The sequence below is a fragment of the Pongo pygmaeus genome, chromosome 1 (genome assembly GCF_028885625.2).
Source record: "Pongo pygmaeus isolate AG05252 chromosome 1, NHGRI_mPonPyg2-v2.0_pri, whole genome shotgun sequence".
In the NCBI taxonomy this organism is placed as follows: domain Eukaryota; kingdom Metazoa; phylum Chordata; class Mammalia; order Primates; family Hominidae; genus Pongo; species Pongo pygmaeus.
In genome coordinates, this window is record NC_072373.2 from 16786580 (window position 1) to 16806221 (window position 19642).

The 19642-nt window shown below is 41.1% G+C and overlaps 1 protein-coding gene across 13 annotated transcripts in view; it reads left to right on the forward strand.

Moving 5' to 3' along the window:
- The window catches only part of SIPA1L2 (signal induced proliferation associated 1 like 2), a 236308-nt gene that overhangs the window by 127949 nt on the left and 88717 nt on the right, over positions 1-19642 (forward strand). For all 13 annotated transcript variants that reach the window (XM_054483216.2, XM_063671127.1, XM_054483235.2 and 10 more), the window contains 2 exons: positions 11856-11989; positions 14442-14630. In XM_054483216.2, the coding sequence (XP_054339191.1) occupies positions 11856-11989; positions 14442-14630 (323 nt within the window). The remainder of the gene's footprint in view (positions 1-11855; positions 11990-14441; positions 14631-19642) is intronic.

Below are 19642 nucleotides of genomic sequence, written 5' to 3' on the forward strand. Positions count from 1 at the left end.
TATTATTTCCCTGGGAAAAGGAATAAGACTTAATATTTCTTTGCAGTTTGACTCACATGGCGTTTAACTGACAACACTTGTTGGCATTTTGCTGCTGGTACGGTAAGTTGGAAGTAAAGGTCTTTGGAGCATTAGTTCTTAAATAATGTAGAAACTTAGTTTAAACACTTTGTTTAGATCCAAAATTTATTTCATTATTTGTCCCACTTAATTAAAATAAAAGCTGGACAGCCATCCTGTTATCAGTGGGCTCCACCTCTCTCCTTTGAAGTGGTGAGGCCTTTCATGCTTTCCTAATGTTTTCTTCTTCCTTTTGAGCAAATACTAACAATTACAGATTATGAAAAGAAGCCTTTAATAATCTGCCTTCCTTCTTCAGTTTTTGCATTTTTCACTCTAGCTTTCCTTGAAATCATGTTTTTCAAGATACTGTTTTTATGTCAAGGACACATTTGTTGTCTCATCTTTAAGTTGTGTTCACTTTCCTGTATTAATTAATTTTTGTAATTTAAACCTTTGCATGAATTTTTTTAGCCTTGAGCTGCTTTCCATGAGAGAACACTAGAGTTGGACTGCCTGGGTTTGCATCCTCACTGTCCCACCAGATTGTGACTTTGAGCGAGTCACTTAACCTTTCTGCCTCAGTGTTGTCTCTAAGAATAGTTGTGCCTCCTCATAAGTAGACAGGATGAACTGAGTTTATTTTTGTGAAAGATATTTAATATTATTGTCTTCACTGTAATGCTTTGGATTTTTCAAGCTTAGCAAATACCTTGGTTAAATTTGGGTCAAGAGCAAAAATTTACATGACAAAAATCTATGTTTTTCAAAACTTCATGGCAAATTCGGTAATTTAATCTACGAAACACTAACAAAGATGTTTGATACTTCTTGAGGTTGTTGAGTTACTTTTTTTTTTTTTTCTGAGATGGAGCCTTGCTCTGTTGCCCAGGCTGGAGTGCAGTGGCGTGATCTCGGCTCACTGCAACCTCCGCCTCCCAGGTTCATGCACTTCTCATGCCTCAGTCTCCCGAGTAGCTGGGACTACAAGCACACACCACTGTGCCTGGCTAGTTCATTTATTTTTAGTAGAGACGGGGTTCGCCATGTTGGCCAGGCTGGTCTTGAGCTCCTAGCCTCAAGTGATCCACCTGCCTCGGCCTCCCAAAGTGCTGGGATTGCAGGTGTGAGCCACTGCTCCCAGCCTGTTGAATTACTCTTGTTTTTTGTTTGTTTGTTTGTTTTGTTTTGTTGTTGTTGTTTTTTGTTTTGAGATGGAGTCTCGCTCCATCTCATAGGCTGGAGTGCAGTGGCACAATCTTGGCTCACTACAACCTCTGCCTCCCGGGTTCAAGCGATTCTCCTGCCTCAGCCTCCTGAGTAGCTGGGATTACAGACATGCACCACCACACTCAGCTTATTTATTAGTTTTTTTAGGTTTATTGTAGAGACTGGGCCTTGCAGTGATGCCCAGACTGATCTCAAACTCTTGGACTCAAGCAATCCTCCTCCTTCTGCCTCCCAAAGTGCTGGGATTATAGGCCCGAGCCACCATGCCCTGCCCTCATTTATTTACTTATTGTCCCCTTTTCACTTTTTAAAAAATAACTCTAGAGTGTTCGAAAAAAGGGAAGTGATTTAAAATACACATAATTGTTTGGAGAGAAAGGTGAAAGAAGATACATCGTAGCTAGGAATTGAAAGAGCATTTAACTGCCTATGTAACCCAGATCAGCAGAGAGCAGGCAAGTAAATGATCAACTGGTGGTTGAGAGAACAAAGAACCTTTAAAATGCATTTTATGGCAAAATAGCAAGCTAGCTTCTGCTGTGCATATTAACAAAGTAAAGGACTAGGGGGTACAGGTGCACAGTTGTTTGTGGTCTTGGTGTACTTATAAATGGTGCTGTGGTCACTGGATGCTAACAGCTTTGATAAATCCTGTAAGGCAGAGCTGTGAGTGAATGTCTTTTACGTACCTGGCCTCAGGAGGCCCTGCAGAGATGTGATCCTTAACTGGTCAATTCATTAGTGAGTTACCACTGAAACCTCTCTTCTAAGGTATCACCGTATCTAGAAACAGCTTTAGGGCTAGGGTCCAATGTACCACCCCTGCCCCCATTTTTTTTCTCTGTGAGCTAAAATTGTTATTTATTTCTTTACTGAACAGCCACAATGCACCACAGAAATGCACTGAATCTCATCTTCATTTCCTGCACTGCAATCTTGTTAGCTGATTTTTTTATCTTGCACTGTTGTATTTGCATGATAGGTGGATTTTCATTCAGCTTCTCAACAGTCTTTTCATAGCTTCTGTTCTGCCAAGGAAGGATTTCATTTTATTCACCCTTGAAGCAATTTTATGGAAATCATCTGCCTGGAATAAGAACAGGCTCTGGGTGGGTGAGGGTCTGAATGCACACAACCCTGAGAAGCCTTGCTTGTTGTCCTCTGCTCAAGATGGGAAGGGCGTCTTGCCATGCAGATAAACAAGGAGGTCTTTCCCAAAAGGGGGATGCAGGATATCCTTTGAAAAGGGCAACTTTTTCCTTCCTGGTTGTTATGGGAGGGGGCACAGTCTCTGTATGTCCTAATGGTATGTTGGAGATGCCCTTTATAAAAGCTAGGCAGCGTCTTACATTATTGAATAGAAGATTTTGATTTCTTTGGAAACACATCTGGGTAACCTGCTGTATTCCTTGGTGAAACCAAAAGCATGGCAAGCCCTTAGAAGATGGTTAGGAGACATAAAAGCTGTAAGTCTGCAGGTGTGATGCTTGTAAACAACAGGAACTTCATCTGTGTGTTTGCAATAAGAAAGTGGATGTCTGTGTGAGACAGAGAGAGGAAAATGGGTCTGTGACATAGATTGGCAAGGTAGGCATGAAGGGAATTTTTTTTTTTAATTCACCTGCCATCTTTGATAAAAAGGGGAATATACAAATTTTGGATTCCCGAACTTTTAAAAGTATAATTTATGATAGAAATTACTCAATGAGGTATATATACACCACTTCTTAAAAAAGACTTCTGTGAGTGCAGTGTAACCTCTCCAGGTGATTCTGGGTCAGCATTTTGAGATTAAAAGTGGGAATTACCTTCAGGCTGACCCATGAACTGTGCCAGAGTTTTGGGCTCAAAATCAAAATACTCGATGACGCGATTTATTTTGTGTGCACTCCATTTTGTTTTGATTTCTTTTTTTTTGCCAGTAACATGCCTGCTGTCAACTATAATACCCCTCCCAGGTCAATGATGGTGTTACATGGATTAGATATATTAGGAGCCGGGAGGATTCTGAGGTTAAGAAAGGTTCTGTAACTAACCCGAGGTTAAGCACATGATAAGTATCAAAGCCCAGATTAGGCAACCAGTAAGTAAGCTTTTTATAATTATAACATTGCGCAGTAAATGGGTTTGAGACTGCTGGTTAAATAAGGCAAATTGAAAACATGTTGTCTCTTCCCCTTCCAGAATACCAATAAAAATGACAGTGAAGGAATTTTAAAAATGGGCATAATGCCACAAAATAAAAAAGCACCAGGGAGAAGCAGCCGAAGGAAGGCAGGGTATATGAAAGCAGGTAGAAGAACAAGGCCACTCCTAGTAGGTTGAGAGAGCCACAGCCTCCTGTGTCCCCCGTCATGGGTGGTCGTGAGGGAAGAGGGTAGAGGCCGTCAAGAAGTGAGTCAGGCCGTGCCACAGAGCCAGGCACCCTTGGAGAAGGGCTTAGGGGAGTGAAAACGGGGCTGGTTACATGTTTTATAAAAGGCCAGATTCTCTCTCCTCCCCCTATAGCCAGTTTACTATTTGCCCCTCTCCCAGGTGGGAAATAAGATTTATTCTGGAGAAATCGAACAACAGGCCCAGCAAAGGGCCGGACTAAGGCACTTAACTAAAGTGGGAACTTAGTGAAAGTCAACATAATGAGGTGCTCAGCCCCACCCCATTATTTGAGCTCAGTATTTCTAGACAGGAGACTGGAGGTGCCTTCCCTGGGACACTCACTGGCCCAAGAAGAAGATGCGCCTGTCTGATGGCTGGGCCCTGCCTGACCAGCCTAACAAGGCACAGCTCAGAGATACGGGAGGGTCAGTGCCAGACCACATCAATATGATGAATATTGTAATAAAGTGAGTCACACAATGTTTTGGGTTTCACAGTGCATATAAAAGTTGTTTATACTGTAGTCTACTATGCAGATAGTGCTATATCTAAAAGAACAGTGTACATATCTTAATGTAAAAATACTTCATTGCATTAGCCGGGTGTGGTGGTGGGCGCCTGTAGTCCCAGCTACTCAGGAGGCTGAGGCAGGAGAATGTCGTGAACCTGGGAGGCAGAGCTTGCAGTGAGCTGAGATTGCGCCACTGCACTCCAGCCTGGGCGACAGAGCGAGATTCCGTCTCAAAAAAAAAAAAAAAAAAAAAACTTCATTGCTAAAAAGTGCTAACAATCACCTGAGCCTTCAGCAAGTCAACCTTTCTTCTGATGGAGGATCATGCCTCTACATTGATGGCTGTTGGCTGATCAGGATGGTGGGTGTTGAAGGTTAGGGTGGCTGTGACAATTTCTCAAAACAACAGTGAAGTTTGCCACATTGATTGAATCTTTCTTTTAGGAAAGATTTTTCCGTAGCATACGATGCTATTTGATAGCATTTGACCTACAGTAGAACGTCTTTCAAAATTGAAAACCCTGCCACTGTTGAATCTACCAAGTTTATGCAATATTCTAAATTCTTTGTTGTTATTTCAACAGCGTTCACAGCATCTTCACCAGGAGTGGATTCCATCAAAAGAAACCACTTTCTTTGCTCATCCATAAAAAGCAACTCCTCATCTGTATAAATTTGATCATGAGATTATAGCAATTCAATCAGATCTTCAGGCTCAATTTCTAATTCTAGTTCTCTTGCTATTTCTACCACATCTGCCGTACTTCCTCCAGTGAACTCTTGAATCCCTCAAAGTCATCCACGAGGGTTGGAGCCACCTTCTAAATTTCTGTTAAGTTTATATTTTAACATCCTCTCATGAATCATAAACATTCTTAATGGCATCTGGAATGATGAATCCCTTCCAGGTTTCCAATTTTATCTGCCCAAATCCATCAGAGGAATCTCTATTTATGGCGGCTATAGCCTTACAAAATGTATTTCTTAAATAATAAGACTTAAAAGCCAGAAATACTCTGATTCATGGGCTACAGAATGAATGTGGTGTTAGCAGGCCTGAAAACAACAGTAATCTCCTTATATATTTCCATCAGAGCTCTTGGGTGATGAGATGCGTTGTCAATAAGCAGTAATATTTTGAAAGGAATGTTTTTTGTCTCAGAACTAGTACTCAACAGTGGGCTTAAAATAGTCAGTAAACCAGGGAGGCTGAGGCAGGAGAATGGCGTCAACCCGGGAGATGGAGTTTGCAGTGAGCCAAAATCGTGCCACTGTACTGCAGCCTGGGCGACAGAGCGAGACTCTGTCTCAAAAATAAAAATAAAAATAAAAAAGTCAGTAAACCATACTGTAAACAGATGTGCTGTCATCCGGGCTTTGTTGTTCTGCTGATAGAGCACAGGGAGAGTAGTTTGGCATAATTCTTAAGGGCCCTAGGGTTTTCCGAATGATCAATAAGCATTGGCTTCAACTTAAAGCCACCAGCTGTGTTAGCCACTAGAAAGAGAGTCAAGCCTATCCTTTGAAGCTTTGAAACTAGGCATTGACATCCCCTCTCTAGCTATGAAAATTCTAGATGGCATCTTCTTTTATTAGAAGGCTGTTTCATCTGTATTGAAAGTCTGTTGTTTATTGTAGCCACTGTCATCTGTTATCTTACCTAAATAACTTGCTGGCTAACTTGGTATAGCTTCACTCCGTCAGCACTTCCTGCTTCACCTTGCACTTACCTCATGGAGATAGCTTCTTACCTTAAGCCTCGTGAACCAGCCTCTGCTAGCTTCCAATTTTTCTTCTGCGCCTTCGTCACCTCTGTCAGCCTTCATAGAATTGAAGAGATAGGGCCTTGCTCTGGGTTAGGCTTTTGCTTAAGAGAGTGTTGTAACTGCTTTTGTCTTCTATCCAGACCACTCTGACTTTCTTCATATCAGCAGTAAGGCTGTTTTGCTTCTTAATCATGTGTTCTCTGAAGTAGCACTTTTACTTTCTTTTAAGAACTTTTTCTTTGCATTCACTACTTGGTTCACTGTTTGGTCCAAGAGGCCTAGCTTTCAGCCTGTCTCAGCTTTTGACATGCCTTCCTCACTAAGCATAATCGTTTTTAGCTTTTCATTTAGAGTGAAACAGGTGTGACTCTTCCTTTCATTTTAACTCTTAGGGGCTATTGTAGGGTTATTATCTGGCCTGATTTCAATGTTACTGTGTCTCCAGGGAAAGTAGGGCAATTGAGTGTAATTTTTGTCTCTTTCCTATATTATTACCCCCACAGCACTAAAACATTTTGAAGCAGGCAGTGTTTGTATCCCCAGTATTTATCAGTTTCTGGCACACAGTTGAGACATCCACTGTTCAACATTTGAATAAGTGAATTAAAGTGGATTAAGTATATTTGGAAGGCTAAATAGTGGCCTCCAGAGATGTCCAGGTCCTAATCCCTGGAATTTGTGTACGCTCCCTCATATGGCAACAGAGACTTTGCAGTTGTGGTTAAGTTAGGGATCTTGAGATAGGGAGATATCCTGGATTATCCAGATGGGACTGGCTGGGACCTAAATGCAATCACAGGTGTCCTTATAGGAGGAAAACAGAGGGAAATTTGACTACAGAAGAGAAAGGCAATGTGACCACTGCAACAAGATGCTAGGCTGCTTGCTGTGAAGATGGAGGAAGGGCCATGAGCCAAGAAACGTAAGGAATGTAGGTCTAGAAGCTGGAGAAGGCAAGGAAATGGATTTTTCCTCTAGAGCTGCCCAGGGGAATGCAGTCACTCCAGAACCTTGATTTTTGCTTATTGAAACTGACTTCTGAGCTCCAGAGCTGTGTGCAGTAGTAAATGGAGTTGTTTTAAGCCAGAAGTTTATTAGAAATTTGGAAATTTGTTACAGCAGTAGGACATGATAGGTCTATTGCCATGTAAGTTCCAATAGATATATAAGTTCTCAGTTTTATAAATACTTCAAGAAATTGTATTGCTCCGGTCACTGAGAGAAATGCCTGCTGCAGCCTCCAAGATGCTTCACACTGTCTTATCACTTCCTGGCATGAAATGAGCTACCTCCTTGTTTTTATTTCAGTATTCCTGCTTGAGGTCAGATATAACCATTGCTTTTGGACAATACCAGAGGAGGCTACTTTTAGTTCAGTGATTCAAGAACAGTTTATTAGGCACCTGTCATTTATTAGGCACTATAACACTAGGGCCTCGTGATGTAAAATTGGAAGGATTTGGCCTTTTTGGAGGTGAGGGGAGTATTTCCAATGGAAATGATGTTTGGATTGAGTCTTGAATGATGAGTAAGAAGAATGTCAAGTGAAGAAAAGTAGAAGACATTCCAGGCAGAGAGAGCAGGATTGGTGCCATGAACGGTGGAGTGTGCTTCCCTAGACCTTTGTGAGTCAGGGGATTTGCGAGAGAAGAGCCTGGAGGAAGCTTGGGATGATATCACTGAGGAATGTAAAGGAGAAGATGGGCGAGTAGATGGAAAGACAGAAGATAGACATTCTTATAAGTATAAAGACACAGACAGAATCAGAAAGGTCTAAGGCTGGAGTCTTGAGAAACACTCATGCTGTAAGGAGAGGCCAGAGGAGGAGCCATGCCGGACACCCCGAATGAAAGACCAGAAAGCAATCTCACCTGGAAAGGAGATGCCATAGTAGTGGAGGAGTAGAGGGCCCCAGACAAGAAGTGAGTGGCCACTGGTGTCACATAGCAGACAGCTCCGGCAGTAGGAGGCCTGGAAGATAGTTGAATTTGGCAACAAGACCTTGAGTGGAGCTATAGCATGGCAGAAAGTTTGATGCAGATTGAGGATTAAATAGTAATTAAGGAAACAGGAATGAGAGAGAAGGATGATGACTTGAGGAATAGGTACTGTCCCCACTGACAGGCTGTGGGGGAGTGAAATGGTCATGGCTTCTGTCTGTGCAGAAGGCCCTGTCCATTTGCAAGGACCACTGGCCCTTCCCCCCATTGACTCTGCCTCCCTCCAGTTTTTAAAACTGAAGGTATATTTTATGTACAGTAAAATTTATTTTTAAGATGTGCACTTCTGAGAGTTTTGAGAAGTAAATATGGTGTTTCCATTGCCGCAATCAGCGTAGAATAGCTTTGTGACCCCAGAACGTTCTCCCGTGCCTCCTCTGTAGTTGGCCCTTTGCTCTCCCTTCCAGCCCCTGGCAGCCATGGCTCTATTTTCTGCCCTTGTGGCACCTGCTGAGTATGAGAACAGTACACATATGATCATTTTATGTTGTCATGTATTAGAATTAGTGATTTGATTTTCTTAATCTGGGGCTCTCAATCTTACCATAAAAGGTAGTTTTATGTATTTACTCTTGTACTCCCTACAGTAATTTGAAACTCTTTTGGATCTTGTTATGGGGCTCATCAAATACCAAATATAGAATTGAGTATTTTTGCAAGTAACTTTTTGAAATGTGTTATAAGAAGGAAGCTTTTGTCTTATGACTGTTGTATTTTTGTGCACTTTTTGAATATTTTTCTTAATGCATTTGGCTTATAATGCATTTGGCCCATTGAGGGAAAAATGAAAGTTATTGTCAGGATAGTTAACTAACTGCAACTGAGAATATTCCAAACTGATTTAGTTTTAAGTTTAAAAATGCATTTTCCATTGGATCTACTGCCATGGGTCCAGTTGTCACTAATGCCAGCTTAATATAATGACAGTGTACTTAGTTTAGTAGTCTGAAGTAGACAATTAACTTTTAGTCTATGTTTTCATTGAATATCTTTTTTTTTTTTTTTTTTTTTTGCCTGCTTCTGGATCAGCTCTTCTTAAACCCAGATCTTTGTTTATGTATGCTTAATGTCACTGGAGCTTTTTATGTTTGTAATAGTTACCTTGGCCGTTATCAGTACACAATACAGCCATGCATCACTTAAGAACAGAAATATGTTCTGAGAAATGCATCCTTAGGCAATTTCATCATTGTGCAAATGCCGTAGAGTGTGCTTACAGAAACCTAGATGGGATAGCCTGTACATGTGGGCTCTGTGGTATTGCATATTACTCCTAGGCTACAAACCTGCACAGCATGTTACCGTACTGAATACTGTAGGCAGTTGTAACACAATGGTAAGTATTTTTGTATCTAAACATAGAAAAGGTATAGTAAAAATACTGCATGAAAGATCAAAAGTGGTACACCTGTATAGGGCACTTACCATGAATGGAGCTTGCAGGACTGACTAAAAGCTGCTCTTCGTGAGTCAGTGATTGAGTAGTAAGTTAATGGAGGACATTGTGCTACTGCAGACTTTATAAACACTGTACATTAGACAACACTACATTTATAAAAAAAAAATTTACTTAATAATTAACCTTAGCTTAACGGTAACTTTTCTACTTTATAACTTTATTTTTTTAACTTTTTTACTCTTTTGTAATAACACTTAGCTTAATGCACACATTGTACAATTGTACAAATATGCTTTCTTTATGTCTGTTATTTCTCATTCTGTAAGCTTTTTTCTACTTAAAAGAATTAACTTTTCTGAACTTTTTTTGGCTTTGAGTAATATGTTGGATTCCCACGTAATGACGTCTCTAACATCACTAGACAATAGTTTCTCAGCCTCATGGTAATCTCGTGGGACCACCATTGGTATATGTGCTGCGTCGCTGACCAAAGCAGCATTATGCAGCATAAGGGATTTATTACCTACTAAAACAAATAGGCTAGTTTCCTTTTGTGCAAGTCTAGGACTATACCATGTCAATAATTCACCTTTCATCTTTTTTTTTTTTTTTTGGAGACGGAGTCTTGCTCTGTTGCCCAGGCTGGAGTGCAGTGGGGCGATCTCGGCTCACTGCAAGCTCCACCTCCAGGGTTCACGCCATTCTCCTGCCTCAGCCTCCCGAGTAGCTGGGACTACAGACACCTGCTACCACGCCTGGCTAATTTTTTTTGTATTTTTAGTAGACCCGGGATTTCACCGTGTTAGCCAGGATGGTCTCGATCTCCTAACCTCGTGATCCGCCCGCCTCGGCCTCTCAAAGTGCTGGGATTACAGGCGTGAGCCACCGCGCCCGGCCCCTACCTTTCGTCTTTTAAAATAGTTTACTTGCTGTTTCTACCCCTGACTCTAAAGGGAAATAATGTCAGTACTAATCCCATTTGGTTGCAAACAGCAAATAGGTAAATGATTTGCCTTTTCAAGGTCTAGCCAGTATTCGTTAGTGGCTTTGGATAGTGTGTGTTCTGAGTGATTCAGGTGCTGTTTTCTTTTGCTGATCTCATTCTGTTTTCTACTTTCTCAGCAACATTTCTTATTCCTTCAGAAATCATTGTGGCAAGCATTGGCATAACCAAAAGCCTTTGGAATACCTATAGGTTTCCTTCAAGTTTGCAAATGTTCCCTGTATTATGTTTCTTTTTAGCCAAAACCTTAAGTCACGGTGAAAAAAATCAATTTTTTGAGGATACACCTCGGAGAACGGACCCGGCAGCAGTTCATTAAGAAATAAATGAATAACACCTGGAGGTTTGCGTTTACCACCTGCTCACATGAATTATTGGTGTGATGGGGCTGCTAAAAATAGATAAATTTTTAAGCTGCATTAATAAGCATTTGGGTAATTGCTCCCACTATTTTGTGTGTTGAACCATATCTTGAATGTTGTGGTAAGTTCGGGTCATTTCAGAGGAAACATTTAAAAAGTTTGAAAGTTGCAATGAGATACTTTGGCTGCTTTTAACAGCTCACAGACAAGAAACCAGCAGTCTAAAGGGAGTTGCTCACAGAGCAGTAAGCTTCATGTCATTCGAAGGGTTCAGAATAGAGTATTTGCTTCATAAGTAGCGGCTATTTTCTGGAATGTTCTCCCCATGTTCCCATGGCTGAAACCATGCCCAAACATAGTGATTGCACATATGAGGAAGAGATGAATGACCATCTCTTAGGAAAGATGTCCTGGAAGGATCCCTGTGTTAGATGGACAGTATGGCTTCAGGTGCCACCCTTTCCATGTAGATGGACCAGTGATTTTATGTGAAAGAAATGATTAGCTGATGACATTTTAAACCAAGTTATAGGATTTGTGGATAAAATTTGACTTTAGAAACTAACTGACCTTTTATGTATTTTCTGTTGCTAAATTGTGCTCTAGACTTTATGAACATTATAAGCTTTATAAACATTATGCTGTTTTAGTGACATTGTAATGAAAAGGCAATCTTAGCTACACCACTGATCACCAAGATTAATCTGGCTGGCTTGTGTGGCTACTTAGGTCACCTCTGGTGCCCTCACTGCATAAAAGATGATGACTTTCCCAGACGGAAGGAAACTGTTTTCAATATTGATTCTACAAGTAGCCATGTTCCTCTTTTGACAGTTTCTAAGAATGACAATACCTCTTTCTGATGATGCTATTGACATGATCACAAAATAACAATTTTGGGTTAGGGAGGCTTTTGCTGTTCATGAACTAGTGAAAAGCAGAATGAGAGGAGGAAGTAATTGAAAATGCGATGTAGGCGTGCATCCGAACTGGAAACCAGAAGATTTGATGAAACAAATACAAGGAGATCATTGTGTATGAGCTATGTGGTATTTCTTCAGAGATTTGATACACAAACTAAGAGATATCCATCCTGCTCTTTGTTCCTTTTTCATTCTTTTGATGCCACTCTCTCTCTTCCATTATAGAGCACCAAAACTACTTTGGAATAGATGAAAACCTTGGTCCAGTGGCAGTCAGCATCCGGAGAGAGAAGGTGGAAGATGCCAAGGAGAAAGAAGGATCCCAGTTCAACTACAGGGTAGCTTTCAGGACAAGTGAGGTAATGGGGCTGCTTGCCATTGTTATTGGGCTAAAGTCTAAACCTCCTTTGATGTTACTGCTTCAGTTTGTTTTAGATGGGGTACTTTATTTTTTTTCATGTTAATGATTGCAACATGTAAGATAATTAAAAAGGGCATTGCAGTATTTTATTCTAAATGAAAAATTTGGAAACATGCCATGGATATTAAGTGGCTGTATTAGTTCATTCTCACACTACTATAAAGAACCACCTGAGACTGGGTAATTTATGAAGAAAAGGTTTAATTGACTCACAGTTCCGCAGGCTTAACAAGAAACCTGACTGGGAGGCCTCAAGAAACTTACAATCATGACGGAAGGTGAAGAGGAAGCAAGCACATCTTACCATGGTGGAGCAGGACAGAGAAAGAGTAAAGGGGGAAGGGCCACACACTTTTAAACCATCCGATCTTGAGAGAACTCACTCACTGTCATGAGAACAGCAAGGAGAAAATTCACCTCTGTGATCCAATCACCCCTACGAGGCCTCTTCTCCAGTTTGACATGAGATTTGGGCAGGGACACAAATCTAACCCGTATCATTTTGCCCCCGGCCCCTCCCGAATTTTATTTCCTTCTCACATTGCAACAATTATTCCTTCTCAGCAGTCCCCTAGTCTTAACTCATTCCAGCATTAACTCAAGTCCACAGAACAAAGTCTCATCTGAGACAAAGCAAGTCCCTTCCATTGATGAGCCTGTAAAATCAACAAGTTAGTTACTTCCAAGGTGCAGTGGGGGTACAGGGATGGGTAAATGTTCCTGTTCCAAATGGGAGAAATTGGCCAAAACGAGGGGGCTACAGGCCCCATGCAAGTCCAAAACCCAGCAGGACAGTCATTACTACCCACGCTTTGTTACATTCAGGACCCAGGTTAGATTCTTCCTTGTCTTGCTTTTAGTGGAAAGTGAGATTCTTGTATAAATTACACAACATGTATAGCTAAATAGGTAGATATTGATTTATATAAAGAATTAAGTCTGAAGCTGGGCATGGTGACACATGCCTATAGTCCCAGCTACTCAGGAGGCTGGGGTGGGAGGATGGCTTGAGCTCAGGAGTTGAGGCTGTAGGGCAGTATGGTTACACCTATGAATAGGCCCTGCACTCCAGCCTGGGCAATATAGCAAGACCCTATCTCTTAAAAAAGAAAAGAATTAGATCTGTCCAGCACTTTAGGTTTTATCCTTTTAGTTCATTTTAATTAGAGGGATATATATTTGGCAGATATTCCAGAATATGTATTTCGGTTAACTGCTTCTAGATCAGAGAAAACACAGAGCCCTTTTCTAGTTTCCGGCTGCATGAACATGTGTACCCCTGTTCATCTTATCTAGTACATAGGTGTCCCAGTGACCTAGGCTCTATTCTAGGTATATGTGAGATAAAGCCCCTCTCCTAAAGTGACATATTTTAGTTACAGACCTATGCTGTTCAGTTCAGTAGCCACTAGCCGCAGGTGGCTACTTAAATTAAATTTAAATACTTAATTTAATTTAAATGTTAAATTTAAAATAACTAAACAAAATTAGAAATCCTTTTCCTTAGGGACATTAGTGATTTAGAGTGTTCAATAGTTGATGTGGCTAGGGGCTCCTGTATTAGTATAGATAGAGAACATTGTCCTTATTGCAGATAGTTCTGTTGGCCAGTGTTATGGAATATTATGTAAACGTTAGGTATCCTTATGACTGCCATCAACCCAGCTCCTGTTGTTAGTAGTCTGAGGACTCTTACCAGAGTCAGAGAGAGGTTGGATTAGAACCAGGTCTCTTGATTTATGGTTCTGGGGTTTTCTCTCTCATCATATAAGATCTTAGGCATGTGCTCCAAATATTGATTGCATGTTTCTGTGGTGAATTTGAGGACACCTAAAAAGTCATGAGACAAAATTTAGTGGCAGTTTTCTCAGCCCTGAATCACCCTGCCCATGGATACCACTGGCTGCTGCTCCCCTGTTCAGCCTCGGGGATGGTCACTATGGAAAATTAAATCTAAGATAAGAAAGGAAGGGGAAGAAAAGAAGATGGAGAGATAGGAGAAAGGGAGGATGGAAGAAGAGTGATCATGGTCAGGTCCAGGATCATCATGTCTGGTTTCCTGTCTGTGTAAACCTTCTCACGTGGGTTCAGAGTTGTAGGAATGTCCTGATTTTCATAGCATTGCTCTGCCTTGTTTCTCCTCATTCTTAGGCATACATCTGCTCATTTCCATTCCGCCTGGCTTGTTCCTGATCTTTGTATACTGTTACTGTTTAAAGACTCCTTGAGTGTTGATTTTGTTTCCTTAAGTGGAACACTGTAGCGCCTTTCACTACACTCAGAAAGAGCCTTGCTTCTCTTTTTCCTGTCTTAAGGCAGCCAAACAGTTAGGCTGTGAGTAGGTAATTGAGAATCAATATTAACCGAAGTCTTATGTTTTGTCACTGCAGCTTACAACACTGAGAGGAGCAATTTTAGAAGATGCTATACCCTCTACTGCTAGGCATGGTACCGCACGAGGACTACCTCTCAAAGAAGTTTTGGAATACGTCATTCCAGAGCTGAGCATTCAGTGTCTGCGACAGGCTTCCAACTCACCCAAGGTCTCAGAGCAGCTGCTCAAGCTTGATGAACAAGGGGTGTGTATAATGTGAGATTGTATGTTTGTGTGTGAATTTGGGTCTGTTTCTAAAAGTTTTGGAATTTTCCCATCTGTCTTTCTTGTAAGATCATTTATTTTAAATGACTCAGAACATTTTCTCTTTAGTTTTTCCCAAATATGTTTTTATACTAGTTTAGAAACATGATGCCATTATAATGTAACACACCTCCTGCTGAGTTGTGATTTTTTGTTATTACCAAGGTTTTGGTGTGTCCCAGCTTGCAAGAGTGCATCTGATTGCATGATTAATAGAAGTCAATAGTAGTTTTTTTCCAGGGTTTAAAAATCTCTTACGGCCCTTTCCCTGAACCAACATTTATTCCTGTCTACTATGTGGAAGGCATCATGCTGACAGATGGGTGTGAACAGCAAGCATTAGGAAGATTGAAGCTGACTAAGACCTAGTCCCTGGCCTCTGGGGACAGTAAGACTAAGAGCAGAAAGGCCTCTCCAAGGCAGAATCTGGTAAGAGATCTTGGAGAGGTGTAAATGTAGTGAGTACCTTGGGGAAAGAAGAAATAACATCTGGCTGGGCAACACTCCTGAAAAGGCGGCATTTTAACTAGGTCTTTGGACTTGGATAGAATTCTAAGAGGGAGACATGAGTAGTTGCTGTTTTAGGAACTATGACTAGTTTCTTTACAAAGAGAAGAGAGGTGGTGAGGTGGGGTGGGGTAGGAGAAGTAAGTTGAGACTAGAACAAATGAGACCTGGAATGCTAGGCCAAGGAGATTGCCCTTGATTCAGGAGGCAGTGGGGAGCCATCGAAGGTTTTCCATTAGGATGTGACGTGATCAGAGCTGTATTTTAGGAAGATTATTCTGGTAGAAGGGAATTGTACAGGCTGATGAAGATAGAGACTGATGGCTATGTGGAGATCAATTATGTGATTATTGACATTGTCCAGGAGAGAATTAATGATGAACAGGATTGAGATGGTGGTTCAGAATATGGAAAAAAGGTCTTTAAGTTTCAGGTGCCAAATAACTGATAGAGGAAACTGAGCAGTACATGCTCAAGTGCATGCAATTTATTTTAAATGAGTGGATTTGTTTGTAAAGCCATGATCTTAAAAAGTCAGTGACCATGTATATTTTCAGAATTTCCCAAGTAGGATTCTTCTGCATGTTTTAGAGGGAATATGAGGTATTTCCTGGTTGACCAAATAATACTGTGGTTAAAGTTGAATATTTGACACCTCAGATGGCTAGAATTCTAAAAGTGATGAAACTAATTGGTCTAACAAGTTAACACTGCATTATTAGCAAAAAGAAGCAGATATTGTAACACTCAGAATGAATAATCTTGAGATCTGTCTGTCTCAGGAATGAAAGCTGACATATTAAAAAAAAAAACCATACTCTAAACTTGAGCAGGTGACTTCTAAAATTATGTAATACACAGAATAGGTTTACCATTGTGACTGGTAAAGTATGTGGAATATATGAAATGTTCATGAAACATATATATGAACAATATATGAAGTGTTCATGAAACAGTTGATGAAAACATGTTATGGCGGGATAGAGAGGATACATCGGGGTGGGTTGAAAGTGCTCAAAGTTCGGGCAGCCTTGATGAGAAAAATAGCATTCATTTGCATGTTGTAAGAGAGTTGGTGAAAAGAACTTGCCACCCATGTGGTAGGTAGTTCTTGATCCCTTTGTAGGATATGTCAGTTCTCCCTTTAAAATATATCACTGTACTACAGAGCAGGTGCCTAGTGGGTGAGGCACTCATTTGGTCCCCTGAGGCTGCTCTAGAAAGTTTTACAGATGGTTGGTGTTCCCCAGAAGCCCTCAGGGCTCTGCCACTGCCACCATCTAGGGCTTCTTTTACTGAGCAGTGAAAAGAGACATCATGGCAGCTACAAGTTGACTGATGTAACCATCAGTCTCTATCCTCATCAGCCTGTTTTAGGCATCAGTAAATGTGGCTACCTTTCTTCTACTAGAAGAATCTTCCTAAAATACAGCTGTGATCTGCCACATCCTAATGGAAAGCTTTCGATGGCCCCCTGTTGTCTTCTGAATCAAGTGCAAGCTCCTTTCGAATGTCTTTGTAGTCAGATAGATCTAGAAGCTATCCCAGGCAGTTCTAAAAACCAGGCATTTTAAGTATTTTTACTGAACACCTGTTTACAGTCTGATGTCAATGAATGAATTTAGAAAATGGGATTCTGCTTTGATAAAACCACTGCATTTCATATCTCTAGTAGTAGTAGTTCATGGGCTTTTCTTTAGATTTTATATTTGTTTGACTTTGATATACTTTTCTTAATGATGTTCAAACTTAAGCACAATGTGCCATTTTAACTCCCTAAAACTCTTAATGGTATCAGATTCCCATTGTACATGAGGAAAACATACTGTTTTATGTTCATCTTTAAAAGAGATTGGGCAGCTTTTTTAACATCCCAGTTTCTAAAGAATCCTTACAAATCGCCATTAACCTGTTAGGGTGGTGGAGAGTTTATTCCAAGCGGTGCTGTTTCTTTATTCATTTTCTTAATAGTAAATCTTCCCAGGAAGAGATGGGGCAATTTTGTTATTGTTCTGAAGGTTTGTTAATCTTGAAATTATATTTAAAATACAACCTAATTATGGGCCGGGTGCGGTAGCTCATGCCTGTAATCCCAGCACTTTGGGAGGCCAAGGTGGGTGGATCATTTGAGGTCAGGAGTTCAAGACCAGCCTGGCCAGCATGGTGAAAACCCATCTGTACTAAGTATACAAAAATTAGCCGGGTGTGGTGGTGGGCACCTGTAATCTCAGCTACTAGGGAGGCTGAGGCAGGAGAATCGCTTGAACCAGGAGGCAGAGGTTGCAGTGAGCCAAGATCGCACCACTGCACTCCAGCCTGGGCGACAGAGTGAGACTCTGTCTCAAAAAAATATATGTGTGTGTGTGTAAGTGTGTGTGTGTAACCTAATTACATATATTGTTAGTTTCCTCTCTTTTGTAGTTTGCAGTCCATCCTGGTTTGTCATGTAGCCACTGAGTATATGTACTTCGTACAAGACAGTTTTCAGAAGTAGGAGATACTGTGGGTGTTTAGATCATTCCTTCTGTTCCTTCAGTTTGGTTAGATGTTTTGAGAAGGAAGACTCGAACACTGTGGAGAATTTTCAGGAAAGTAATTATTAAACAAGACATTTTGCTACTTTTTCTACATAATTTCACCTCTGCAGTTCTAAAACCCCATTTTTCCTTTTTAAAAAGACTATCCCAATGTGTTTAATAGGTAAACTCATAAAATTATAGAGGTTGACCAAAGTGTTATTTAGATGAATTATGACAGCTCACTATCTTAGAATATTATGAAATCCTTAACAGAGTTATTCATTGGTTCTTAAGGCCAACTGCCCCATTCCCCTCTTGTCCTCTCACCCCAGATATATATGTTTACTCAAATATCAGATTTGTTTCAACCGAAGTCAAGCAGGTCTAAATAAATGAGACTACATGCTTAGAACAAGTAGGCTGAGTCAGGAGAATGGAGGGGAAGGGATTTATTGCACACTCAAATATATGCTCGAGACAATTCTGAGGCTTTGTTTTTTTCTCACCTTCATTTGAATGTAAATTTTCTTGTCAATAATAACAAAGCTTCTGGCCTTGGAAATAGAGCAGCCAGTTTTTATCCTGTCTCAGAAAGAAAATGGGACGTTAGTTGGATCCTCTGCTGTCTGGGCAGTATGTATGTATGTCCAGCTGTCAGCACTGAAGCCATAGGGAATTTTGACAAGTGGATATTTTTAGTTTGCAGAAGTGTTTATGTCCAAATGCAAGCCTAGTTCTATCCCAGGACTGTGGGGCTGGCACAGCTCTTATCAAACAGTTAAATAAAGGTTTCTGCAGTAGACTTAAATGTTAGGCTTAGCTTGAAGTTTAATGAAGCCTTGGTTTGAGAGAATGAGGAATGTTAGTATATGGAATCTGGAGTCCCTCCTTTACTTTATATTATGATGGAGCTGAAGAAGTATGTTGCTAGCCTTCTGATATACCCCTGGAGTACTTAGTAGTTGATACCACATTTCAGTTGTTTCCAGGTTGCTGAAAGAGACTCTGGTGAGAGAGATATCTTTACTGAACATTTCATTCTGTTTCATTATTCATTTCATTATTGTTTTACTGGAATCAGCCCTTGTTGTAAACAAGCCACAGTTCTTTACTGTGAGTCACTGGAGATATTTCTGTCTCCTAAGTTTCACCTGGCAAACTGATCAAAAGTAGGCATGACTGGCAAATATCTGTGAGTGGTAAACTTGTACCACGCCATGTGTGTAGCAAGGTGTTTTCTTTGGAGCCAGAGTATGGCAGCTGTCCTAAGACATCTGAGGGCCTTGAAATCTGCTTTAGTCACATCCACTGATTCCCATGGGCCTAGGAGCTTCTTAGATGGAAATGCAAATCCTGTTCTAGATTCTGTTAGGATCTAGACACAGGCTGGTTTGTCCAATGGCTGGGAAGAGAGGGGTGTGAAGTTGACAGTACAACAGTCAGCAATGAGGTCTCATGAAATTTCAGTTGTCCAGTTGTTTGGCCTTTGCCTGAATGAGAGTTCACAAGAAACAGCAAGCCCACAAGGCTCTCCGAGTCAGAGAGGAAGTGTGCCAGGCTGGTGATGGCTCTGCTTGACATACCATGCACACCCTCGGCTCCCAAACAGCTCTACTCCAGGACTCCTCATTTAAGAGCTGGATGGGAGAAGAGGAAGGGGTTTCCTCTTGCAGATGCCAAAGCAGACTGAGGCAAGCTGTCTTTGTGTCCTGGGGCAATGGAGACAAAGATGGCCTTCAGATGACATGGCACATGGCACTGGCAGTGGTCTCAGGTGAGCAGCAGGTAAAGGAGCAGAGGATGGGCAAACAAGGACAGCAGCCACCAGGGCAGAGTGACCTCCGAGGATGAGGATGATGGTGCAGCAATTCTGCTGGGTGCAGAGGAAGCAGTGGGCACTGAGATGCACAGGCATTGGAGTGAGTTA